The 12,606-nt window shown below is 34.5% G+C and overlaps 1 protein-coding gene across 2 annotated transcripts; it reads left to right on the forward strand.

The window, feature by feature from the left end:
• The first annotated feature begins 432 nt into the window (after nt 1-432).
• Nucleotides 433-4,088, forward strand: LOC120072005 (TatD related DNase). Of its 2 annotated transcripts, none has more exons than XM_039024436.2 (9): nt 433-639; nt 1,333-1,478; nt 1,569-1,642; nt 1,743-1,824; nt 2,282-2,332; nt 2,487-2,587; nt 2,705-2,858; nt 3,150-3,377; nt 3,823-4,088. In XM_039024436.2, the coding sequence occupies exons 2-9, from the start codon at nt 1,335-1,337 to the stop codon at nt 3,931-3,933; spliced, it is 945 nt and encodes a 314-aa protein (XP_038880364.1). In that variant the 5' UTR covers nt 433-639; nt 1,333-1,334; the 3' UTR covers nt 3,934-4,088. The 2 variants fall into 2 exon arrangements, with proteins under 2 accessions (XP_038880364.1, XP_038880361.1); XM_039024433.2 differs by having other exon boundaries at nt 564-1,067.
• Nucleotides 4,089-12,606: the final 8,518 nt, after the last annotated feature.

Below are 12,606 nucleotides of genomic sequence, written 5' to 3' on the forward strand. Positions count from 1 at the left end.
AACGTTCACTTAGTATTCTCTATCTGATCGCTTAGTATTCTCTCAACTATCAATTACGAACAAATACGCGATTAAACCCTAAAAGATAGTCAATCCTCAAATATCAACCTACATTCTTCAAGGAGAAGAGTCTCATATCTTTCAGATCACGACGACGGTGGTAATGAAGTTCGAAGAGAAACCTGCAAGGAGTTCTCGACTGAAGTTCGGAGAGAAAACAGAAGCAAATTTGAGAGAAAATTCTTCGAAGATAAATGCTTTGAGAAGGAAATGAAAGAAATGAAGTGAAGGGACCTATCGTTGTAAAGTATTCGTAAAGGCGCGCAAATGGTCGGAAGAATTTTATTTTAAAACTAGAGGTAATTTTGGAATTTTGCATGGGTTCGTGGTAGAAAAGTTTACATGAGGAGGTTAGAAAAAATTTTGATTTTTGGATCATTTTGTGAAATTTTCCAAAACTTATATTACAAAACTTGAAGATGAATATGGCGAATTTAAAATCTTAGGGACCAACTCAGACGCTTGAATTGTATCTCTACTTTGATGTATGTAATATTCTTCTCGTTTCGAAATTGATCGCGTTTCCGTTTCGTTTCTAATTCGCTTCGTTCTGCGGACTCTCGTGATTGGAAGACGAAGGTGCTGTGTTAGCTTTGTGATTTCTCTCTCTCTCCCGCTCACTCGTTCTCCTATTTCTTAAATTCTGCAGTAAATGAAGTCGTAGGTTTTCTCTGAGTAGGAAATCTTCTTACGTATATTCTCGATACGATAAATTACACCATGAAGAATTGAACTGAAATGGATATAATAGGCTTTTGAGTTGAAATCCTTCGCAGTTGGATAACGAAGGTCCTGTGCTCGCTATGTGATTTTTTGTATATCTCTCTCGCTCGCTAAATTCTCCAATTTCTTAAATCTTCTGCATTAGCTATTGTATTAGGTTTTCGCGAGAAGAAAATGTTCTAACGCACTGTTTCGACGTGGTAAATTACATTATGAAGTATTAAATTTGAATGGATATAGGCTTCTACACTTTAAAGTTAATCATCCACAAATGGAAACTGAAGGTACCGCTCTAGCTGTGCGATTTACTTATGTTTTCTCTATCGCTGAATCTCAAATTTTTTTAAAAGCTTCTACTGTCATTGAACTGTAATTGAAGTTGGAGGATTTCTCTGAACAGGAAATATTCTTATGCATTTTCTTGGAAAGATTAACTACGTTTTGAAGAACTTTTAAGTTGCAATTCTTTTGCCGACATAAGAAGAACTCTTCGGCTTGGATATGTTTTCCTGACATAAGATGAAACTCTTCCTCTGCTTTTATACACAGGGATGGCTAAATTGTCTGCTTCATTGAGACTATTTGATGCACATTGTCACCTCCAAGATCCAAGAATATTTGATAAAGCACCTCAATTAATTAGTGCAGCAGTGGATTCTGGTGTTGTTCGTTTTTCTGTTAATGGAATCTCCGAGGTACAATAGTTATTCATCTTGTGTTGTGTATTGTTCTTTTGATATGTGCTGTCTCCTGCTCATTTTTTTTTCTTCTTGTTGATTTCATAGAAAGATTGGCATTTGGTCAAGCAATTGAGTGAATCGTATCCTTGCATAGTTCCATCCTTTGGTCTTCATCCCTGGTAAGCACTATCCACTTTCACCCCCGTATACACGCCTTTTATTCTTTTATTGCCATTATGAAGTATATTGTATGACATTCATCCATTTTGCTGTATTTAGGTCTGTTCCTGAAAGAACTCGTGGCTGGCTTGAAAAACTTAAGGAATTTTTTGAAGCAGTACCAAGCGCAGCAGTTGGAGAGGTTGGTATTTGTAGCCATTTGTAGCAAAGCTGCATCCTTGAAAATCAAATTTTGCTTCGGATACTTTGTTAGGAATTAAAGTTCTAAATTTCATTTTTAGGTAAAATATGAAAAAAGAGGGAAGAAATTTGGAATCAGATGAATTCTTTCTGCTCAATAATTCTTTTTCTTTTTCTCTTTTGGAGAAACAAAGTAACCGATACTTATACTGAGGTCTTCTTGCTTATGCATGCTGCTAGTGCCCTGTTGTTCTTGATTTTGGATATTCTTGTACATACAATAACTTTTATGAAAAAAGCTTCCTAGATTGTGCGCCCTTAATTTTATTATCTTTGTCCTTTAACTACGTGCTAGGATCCAGAATAGCACAAAGATCTCTTATGATTAATTTGTTGCCACAACATGAGATATCCTTTTAGTAGGTTGCTAAATTTAGGACTAATGTTTACCTTTTCAGATTGGTCTGGACAAAGGTTCACGAGGAAAGGAGATCAATTTTACAGATCAGGTATGGCTATTGTACATTTCCTTATGAGGTTATGAAAGAAAATGTATGCCTATTATACATTTTCAGATTGTAAGAAACAGATTTTCTTAAATACTTCAGTGATTTTTTTATAAAACTATCCTCAGCCTGTTCTTGACATATAACAGTGCTGCAGATTGAGGTCTTTCAGCAACAACTAGAGCTTGCTAAGTCCTTAGAAAGACCAGCATCCATCCATTGTGTCCGTGCTTTTGGTGACCTGCTTCAGATAATGAAGTATGACTTTTCCTAATAATTATATGTTTATTGTTAGTTTCAAATTGCCATTCTTGGTCATGTCCCCTATTTGTTGATTTGTTTGCATGCCGTGTTCTGTCATTGCAATTGCTTCAGATCTATGGGGCCTTTTCCTGCTGGTTTCATTCTGCATTCTTATCTAGGATCTGCTCAGATGGTTCCGGAGTTCTCCAAGCTAGGTGCTTACTTTTCATTTTCTGGTTTTCTCATGTCCATGGAGGCAAAGAAGGCAAAGAAAATGTTGAAAATGGTTGGTTCCCTTTCTGTAATGTTTCTCATCTTTTGGAAAATCCTTGTGTGCGTGTGTGTAGTATACACATAAAAGATAAGATACAAGTATACAAAACAAGAATATGTGAGTACAAAAGAGGGTGGATTGGAATATTCAGCCTAAAGTCCGTTGGTCAAAAGAAATTTCATCCTGTTGGATTATGTAACTGAAATGTCGTAAAAACTTCTATCTCTAGGGTGCACCATTTGAAAGAATGGAACCCACCAAATCCTTTATATCTGTAACATCATGATTTATGAATTTTTCCAGGTGCCCTCAGATAGGATTTTGTTGGAGACTGATGCGCCTGATGCACTTCCCAAGTCAAAGTCAGACTCCCTATATTTGGTTGAAGGCGATCCTTCCCTTTCTGAATTTCTTAAGACCCAAGAACAATCTGCCCCAACAGGCTCACAACAAAGTACTTTGCTTTGTTCCTCTACAGATGCATCAACACTGCCGAGAGAGACTCTCAATCACCCAGCAAACATCCAAAATGTACTTCACTGAATATTTTATTCATAGCTGGTTGATGGATATTTATGTTCGTCTAATATCATTAAAAAGTGAAAGAGGCATGTATAGTTGGTTTAACAACTTGGCAACCCATGGTACATTATATTAACAGGCTTAAGAAACATTAGAAAAACGAAATGGAAAAAAAAGGCTTAAAGGAAACCAGCATAACAGCTGTCTGCTGATCATTGATAGCATTTTATAATCTGGATTATCAACTTTTAATATTAGTAAAAGTATAATCTCTCTTACTCTTCAGCAAGAACGGGAGTAGAGAGGTAGAGTTGGCTTCAGCCGCCATTTCGTTTAATTAAATCACATGCTGGCCTTGTTTTGTATCTTAAATTAAAAAAGTCTACGGCTCCAGTCTTGACTTGGTTCATTTTCCATCATCTTTTTTTAACATATGCTTTATTCTCTTTTGCAGGTCCTTGATTATGTTGCATCTTTATTGGATATCAGTAAAGAAGAACTTGCTGAATTGAGTTATAGAAATGCGGAGCATTTATTCTCTTTCAAAGGTCTACAAACCTCTTAGGGAAGAGTCCTAATATTTAGGTGATGTTTTAACAACTTGATATAATGCCCCCTCTTGTTCGTGTTCTCATCTTACTAACATGTATCTTACCATCTAGCAATAAACTCTTCTTTTGTGGAATAAAAGTCGTAGGCGATGCCTTTATGGTGCGTGTATTTGGTATTGTGTATCAACAACAAAAGGGAACTTTCTAACAACACAGGCAGTGCAGGACAAATGGCGTTCAAGAGGTAGATTTATGTATTAACATGGTCGTTAGACCACTGACCTAATATTCGTTCATAATTATTTCAAATGTATGGATGACATAGATGACTAATAGTAGGCAAGTTGACAATTGATACGATGGGCAATGCCGAGATGCATGGCATTTCAGAGGTAGATGTGCTAACCTGGAGTAAGATTTTTCTGTTTCATCCGAACCCACCAAAGCATCCAAACCAAAAGCTTCTGTTTCCCCCAACAATAAACTTAGACCATGGTACCTAGTGTTCTTGCATTCAAAGTAGACTCTGAACTTAAAACTAATTAACCTCGAATTAATTATTAAGAGAATTGTGCAATTAGTTTGGACCCTACAAGTAAGAGGTGGTTTTTGTCGGAGTTGGTCACCTGAGGTGAATGTTAGTATTGGTTGTCAAAGGTGGTCGTCTCCGGAGTTGATTGTCGAAGGTGGTCTTTGTCGGAGTTGACGTCAAAGGTAGTTGTCGGAGCCTAGAATTGGGTATTAGAGTTACTTGTTAGATGTGGTTGCCAGAGCCTGGAGTTGACCGTGTGAAGGTGGTCTTCGTCGAAGGTAGTTGTTGGAGCCTAGAGTTGGGTCTTAGAGTTACTTACCTGATGTGGTTGCCGGAGCTTGGAGTTGGCCATGCAAAGGTGGTCGTCAGAGTATGTCGTCAGAGTTGTTTGTGCGAAGGTAGAGTTGGTCGTCGGAGGTGATTGTGGAAGCCAGGAGTTGTTCGTCGGAATTGGCCGTGCGAAAGTGGCCGTCAGAGTGTGATAGCATTAATGCTGCCACAAACAGAGTTCAATCTGGAGCTGTAAGGTCATAAGATGGACTAAGAGATGAGCAGACACCAGGTAATTTATTTGCTGCGAGTCTACCTCTCTTTTTCCCTCTCCCTCCCTTAGAAGCATAATTTGCTATCCTTGGGTAAAGAAATAAATGCATTTAGAATATGCTTGCTTGTTATATGGACGAGCAAAACAATGCATTTAGATGAACTAAGCGCTTGTTGTATGAACGAGCAAAAATTCATCTCCTGTTTATATATGCTTATATATGTGCAAAAATTCTAATTCTTTCTCTAGAATTAAAATGGAGGAAAGAGGTTTGTGTATTCACTGTCTTTGTTCTGTCAACGTGGTAATTCCATTGCCGTGCAGAGCAAAAAAAGCATTTTGATAATTGTTTGTTAACTTTTGATTGGTACTATTGCTGTTTATATTTAGTTACTTCTTCAGTAGGTTTTTCCTTTTAGTTTTTAGTTTTTTTTCTCTTTTTTTTTTTTTTTTTTGAAATAAGATTTCGCCTTCTAATTTTTAGTGACATTGTTAAATATAAAACATTTTAGAGGATTTATTTATTTTAAATAAAACACATTAGGGTCCAGCATTCAGAAAATATAAAAAACTAGCCACCTGCCTGAAAGTGCACACTATCCTATTTTATGGCTGAATTGTCTTCATCCTCTTGGAGATAAACTTGTGATGTTAACTCACTAAGTAACCAAAGATAAAAACTTCAGCCTTCAAGAACCATTAATACAAACCTAAAACGCTAAGAATCAAAGTAATTACAACCCTTTACACAAATTTTGCACAAGGAATAAGGCTTATGGAAAACCTTAAAACACGTATGAATTAAACTAGGTTATTTATAGCCTTATCTTGACTCAAAGTGGCCGCAACTGTAGTCCTAACAACGAAGAGATAAGACAACATTAAGGGACTGTTTGGGGGTCCAACATGAGATGGTATATCTCCACATCCTATATCATCTCAGTGTTTGGAGGTCCATTATTTTATCTCACCAATTTTAATTGTTTGTGGGCCTATTTTCGAAACGTGTTTTGTATCTCACTGTCATCTTCCTTCTGTATATTGTATATCATCTCAATGTTTGAACATACTCGATCAGAACTCTCCAAACATCAGCTCTCTAGACATCAGAACTCTCCACATCCTATATCATCTCAGCACCTCAAACAGCCCCTAAAATGAATCCTAATTTAGGTTCAATCATTAGATGGATGAAATTGAATGTGTAGGGTTAAAATTAATATAATTTATCTAGATCGACAAATAATTTTTTCTCATAAATATTGTCTCATCGGCCACAATTAGGATCCTTGTGGTTTCCTATAGGTCATTTTTTTTACTATCCCATCATAATTCATACCAAATTTTCCCAAAACGAAGGAAATTTCATATCAGATTTTCCCAAAACGAAGGAAATTTTTAACGAAATCCCGTCAATTAGAGAATATGACCAATAATTAAAATCCGGACCATACTCTCCATCTTTTCATCTTCTTGATTCCGTACTTTTTATTTAATGAATTGTATGCAATATTAAAGTAGCCATAGCTTGTAGGTTTTTTGTTTTTGGTGGCATTCAATTGAGCACTTTGCTTGTGCACTTTGACTAATCACAAAGGACCTATTGCATAATTTTGTAACATTTTGATATCAAGAAAATTCATCGGATATTGAATCTTCAGTACGGGAAACGGAAGAAATGTTACTTGTGCAAATGCTTCACCATTTCTCATCTTTAGTCATAATCCCCATCCCATCACAGTACTTCGTCTCATCTTTTAATTGGGTTTGTTTCTTCTGTTGGAATTTGCACTTGCTGGGAATTTTCAACCATCGGTTCCACGTTTCGATTGGACTTTCAGGTATGTGGTTGATTTTATATTCTTGTATACTCCTTTTTGTTCCCTTTTTCGATGAAAGACTATTACTACTATTTATTATTGTGTTCAATACCATTATGGGTTTTGAAGTTTCATTGAAGTGAAACTTGAAAGTATAGTCTAAATTTGGACATTTATAGATACAGAATTAAAGTTTAAATTAAAATGATATTTTAATTTTTTTTTTTTTTAAAATTTTTGTTGTGACATGATGACTACAAGATGATAAATTTTAGTCAATATGAACATAACTCAACTTTGCATTATCAACAGAGTATAGCTCAACTTTACATGAATTTGTACTATCACCAATTTTGAGATATGATCTCCACCTCACATATTGTAAAGAGAAAATAACTTCTACCAAAAGTTATATAGTAGAGTTAATTTTAAAAATCTAATTGAAGGAATTGTGAAGTTCTATGGCGGAAGCGAGGATTGACCCAATTTTAATTTTTACATAACAATAAAACTACATAACACATTTTATGCAATTAATATTTAATTTACAACATGCAAAAAAGAAGGAGAAGAAGATCTTACCCTTGAAGATGCCGAAACCTTCTTCACGAATTTGCTCCTTTTCGATCACGAACAATCACGATCCAACGAATGGTAAATCCAAGGGACACCACCATAAGAATGACCTCTGTATTCTCTTGGGATCAGAATTTCTCAGGAGGTGTGGGCTCTGAGATTTTAGAACAGAGAGATTTTTTAGAGGAATTAGCATGGTTTTTTTTTTTTTTGAAAAATTACAGAGAGTTTTATTTTTTTCCTGTATCAACCCAAAAGAGAAGAAGAGAAAAAAGAAATTTCCTGCAAAATCACCGCACATTAATGATTGAGAGAATTAAGTGGAGAAAAGTTAATTCCCTCTTTTAATTTTGAAATTTGAAAATTAAATTAAAATTAAATTAATGAAGAAGAGCTCAATATTATTTTTTCAACAAATTTCATCTCCATCCATTACCAGTCAAGAAGAAAATGAGATCCAAATAAGTAGACGACAAAATCCAATTGAAGACAAAATGTTGTACGCGTGTCAAATTTAAGCTTCAATGTATTATACAAATGTTTGGTTTTTAGACTTTAGTGTCATGTGTCCTATAACGTGTCCACCCAAGGTAAATGGTTAAGCTTCCTATCTCTATAAAAGAGACTTATTATGAATCTAGGGACTTTTTCCTTCCGCATCTTTTGAGTTTTTTCCTTGAGAGAAAATCAAGAGAACTTGTACCTTGTGTTATAAAATAAAGAAGTTCTTCATTTCTCCAAAACAATTCAAGTAAGTTCCAAGTATTTTAATATTTTCAATACCTACTTTATTTAGGTCAAATTTTCTTCACCAATTTTTATAATTTGAACAATAATTTAGTCTTCTTTTATTAACTTTCAATTTACACAAAGTTTTCATCATCATTTCAAACACACATATTGTATTAAACCTTTGCCTCATCAATACCAACATGCTCATTTCATTCTATCATCATAATTTTCCATATTATAAGAATTATCATTTCACTTTTCTCTTTGCCACGTGACAGCCATGCATGCTTCCATCAACTCCATCTATCCCATATTCTTCATGCTACACACACATCACGTGTCCATTTTTTCCATTTTTTCCATTTCTTCCATGCTTTATTCCATGCTTCATGATCATTTACTGGTAGAGTGTGTTAGTCCAATTACATTAGCATTAAATTGTCATTAAGTCTTTGTCTTAATAACATTCTAATTATCCTTTGTGGTAATAACCAAATTTGCTGGTTAATTCTATTGGATAACTCTTTGGTAAGCCTTGTGTTCTCATCAGTAGAATCGTAAGACCGTTGGTAAGCTCAGTGTTCCGTAGAATTTTCAGCATCCTGATTATTTGTCATAATAGATAATTAGAATTATAATAGGACTTTAATGGAAAAATACTCATAATACAAAAAACTCAAATTTAATGGAAGATTATTCAAATGATTCTCAACCCTCCATAGTGAATAGTCAAGAAATCAAATAGCAAAAATAGAGAAAAACCTCCATAATTGGAATATACCAAAAGTAGATATTAAAACAATTTATCAAATAGGAAAATTTGATTTTCTTCAAGATTATAGAATCAAAACCACAGAACAATTAGTCTCAATCAATAAACTCTAAGAAATTCTTTGTTTATTTTCAAGACAATCAATTCTTCAATACCAAGAAAAATATAAATTTCTTCATATAGGATTAGTTCAAATTGCCATAAAACCACTTTATAGAATAGGATTAGATACTCCAATTCTATTACTGTTACGTGATAAAAGACAAAAAATTTTCAAACTCAATACTTTCTATAGTCGAATCAAATTTAGAACGAGGACCAGCTATTTCAATTGTTATCCAAACTTTTCAGTTTCTTTAAGTAATTGAAATATACTTAGATCATTAATGCTTGATATTAAAATTCAAAACATGGATTGGGAACCACAAACTGAATCTATTGTAGGAATATTTCGAATACATTATAAACTAATGCATACAAATTTATCCCCCGAAGCTCTTAAGACTTCTCCCAAAGACCAAACCCTCCTAATGGAAGCCAATACGGAATACTTAAATACTTTTACTCCAAAAATGTTATCTTGGGATCAAATTACTCATAATCCCAGATGGAATTTAGAAGACGCTTTTAAACCTTCAATTGAAGATCCAAAATTAACCTGTATGATTGAAAATGAAGACGGAAGTGTAGAAATGCAGTTTCAATCTTCAAGATTGGAACCTCTTAGATTTGTTACTACGTATGAACCTCCTAGATTTTCTACTATGTATAAACCTCCTCAACCAAATACTTCTATAAATCTTCCAGGAGTACGGTTTGATAATATAATACCACAACCTTTTTATACAAAAGATAAGGAATCAACCTTATAATTAACAAAATATTAACCAGTTAAATGTTATTTCCAAACCCTTTATAATTAACAAAATAGAATTAGATAAAGAGTTTTGGTCTGACAAAAATAAACTCTTAAAGGAATAAATTTTTTGAATCATTTACCGAAACTAAACAAAGTGAGATTCGTGATGAATATTACAAAACAATGGAAAAACTTAAAATAAATATATATTTTTTCCATTGGATGAAATATAGAACCTATTATCAAACCCTTACATCTCCTTCATATCAAACCATTAATACTAATACTTCTTCCCGCACATGGGAAACTACAAATCCTAAAAGATGCATAATATTGTTAGGAATGCGACCAAAGTCCACATTGGTTAGATAAGAGGAGGATCATGGGTATATAAGTAATGATGACTATCTCCATTGGTATGAGGCCTTTTGGGGTGGAACAAAAAACAAAGCCATGAGAGTTTATGCCCAAAGTGGACAATATCATACCATTGTGGAGATAGTTTGAGGGTTGTTATGCTAAAAACTATTATTCTTTTTAGCACTACTTCTTGCAATCACACTTTATTTTTTACTTCGCCAAGTAACCAGATTTCCTCCAACAAAAGAGCAATACCTCGAAGTAGATCTTCTATTAGTCGTGCTTCCTGCCCAATCAGCATCCGTGTAAACCTCAATGTTTAGGTGGTCATACTTCGTGAATAATATACCTTTTCCTGGAGTACCTTTCAAATATCTCAAAATTCTATAAACTGCTTCAAAGTGAACTGACCCGGGAGCATGCATGAACTGGCTTACTACACTAACTGCGAAAGTAATGTCAGGACGTGTGTGAGAGAGGTATATGAGTCTCCCTATAAGCCTCTGGTACTTTTCCTTTTCTTTTATTTCTTTTTCAGTTGCAGCAACCAATTTTAAATTTTTCTCAATAGGAGTTTATGCTATCTTGCAACCAAGTAAACCTGTCTCATTCAATATGTCAAGAATATACTTCCTCTGGTTGATAAGAATGTCATTTTTAGATCTGGAAAACTCCATTCCTAGGAAATACTTTAAGGTTCCAAGGTCCTTGATTTGAAAATTATTAGCAAGGTTTTTCTTCAAGATATTCAGTCCTGTCTCATCATTACCTGTAAGAATGATATCATCAATATACACTATCAAAATGACCAACTTACCACTTCCAGTATATTTATAGAACATAGTATGATTAGCTTGACTTTCACTGAATCCATAGCTTGTGACTACCTTTCCAAACCGTTCAAACCATGCTCTGAGAGATTGTTTAAGCCCATATAATGATTTCTTTAACTTGCACACTTTGTTAATCCCGAGATCCACCTCAAAACCAGGTGGCAAGTACATAAAAACCTCTTCTTCAAGATCCCCATTGAGAAAGACATTCTTCACATCAAGTTGATAAAGAGGCCAATTAAAATTAACTGCCACAAACAACAAGATTCTAATAGAATTAATTTTAGCTACTAGAGCAAATGTTTCTTGATAATCAATGCCATAGGTCTGAATGAACCCCTTGGCAACCAATCTGGTCTTGTACCTTTCAATACTACCATCAACTTTACATTTTATAGTGAACACTCATTTGCATCCCACTGTCTTCTTATCTTTTGGTAGTTCAACTATGTCCCATGTGCAATTTTGTTTCAGTGCATTGAACTCTTCCATCACTGCTAATTTCCAATTCAAATCATTTGGGGCTTCCTGTATATTCCTTGGAACAAATAGGTTGGTTATTTTGGATGTGAAGGCTTTATGACAGTCGGACAATCTAGGATAAGAAAGATAGTTTTCATTGGGATATTTGGTGCATTTATGAGTACCTTTCCTATAGGCAATTGGAAGATCAAGATCAAAGACATCAGGTAAAGGATTAGAAGGAGATGAAGAACTATGAGAAATAGGAGTAGAGTGTCTAATACCTGGATCATCAGGATCATTCATCGGAGTGGTCTTGTGATAAGTCAATTGTCTGATCTCGGACTCTTTGAGTCAAGTTTCTTCTAGTATAAACTTGAAGTTCAGAATTTTGACTTGTAGAGTCATTTTGTAGTGTTTCTCCCCCTGAAAAAGAACTCTCCATACTTGGTATCGAAGGACTAGAGCTCATAATGGCAGGACTACTGATGTTTGGAAGAGAAAAAGTATCCCAAAAATTATCTTCAAGGTTAGATATCTCCCCTGAAGAAAATTTGGGCCAAAAAAAGGTTGATTTTCCAAAAAAGACACATCCATACTCTCAAAATACTTATGGGTCAAAGGATCAAAACATTTGTAAGCTTTCTTATGAGAAACATAACCTACAAAAATGTATTTAGTGGCTCGAGGATCAAGCTTAGTTCGAGAAAGAGGAGAAGTATGGACATAAGCAATACACTCAAACAATTTAATTGGTAAATCAGAAGACAGCCGATTATTAGGAAAAAACTCATTGAAGTGATTAAGAGGAGTTTTAAAATTCAAAACCTTAGACGACATGCAATTGATCAGATATGCAGCTGTAAGAATGGCATCACCCCACAAATATTTTGGAACATTCATAGAGAACATAAGGACACGAGCAACTTCAAGTAAGTGTCTATTTTTTCGCTCAACAATGTCATTCTGCTAAGGCGTGTCACGACACGTAGCTTGATGAAAAATGCCCTTTTCTTGCAAAAAATTGGTTAATTGTTCATTGAAATATTAAGTGTCGTTATCAGAGTGAAGAATTTTAATTTTAGTTTGAAATTGAGTCTCTATCATATTGTAAAACCGAACAAAAACCTCTTTTACCTCTGACCTTTTTGTTAACAAATAAAGCCAAGTTAAACGAGTGTGGTCATCTATAAAGGT

The sequence above is a fragment of the Benincasa hispida genome, chromosome 1 (assembly GCF_027475165.1).
Source record: "Benincasa hispida cultivar pf3 chromosome 1, pf3_genome.v1.1, whole genome shotgun sequence".
Taxonomy (NCBI): Eukaryota; Viridiplantae; Streptophyta; class Magnoliopsida; order Cucurbitales; family Cucurbitaceae; genus Benincasa; species Benincasa hispida.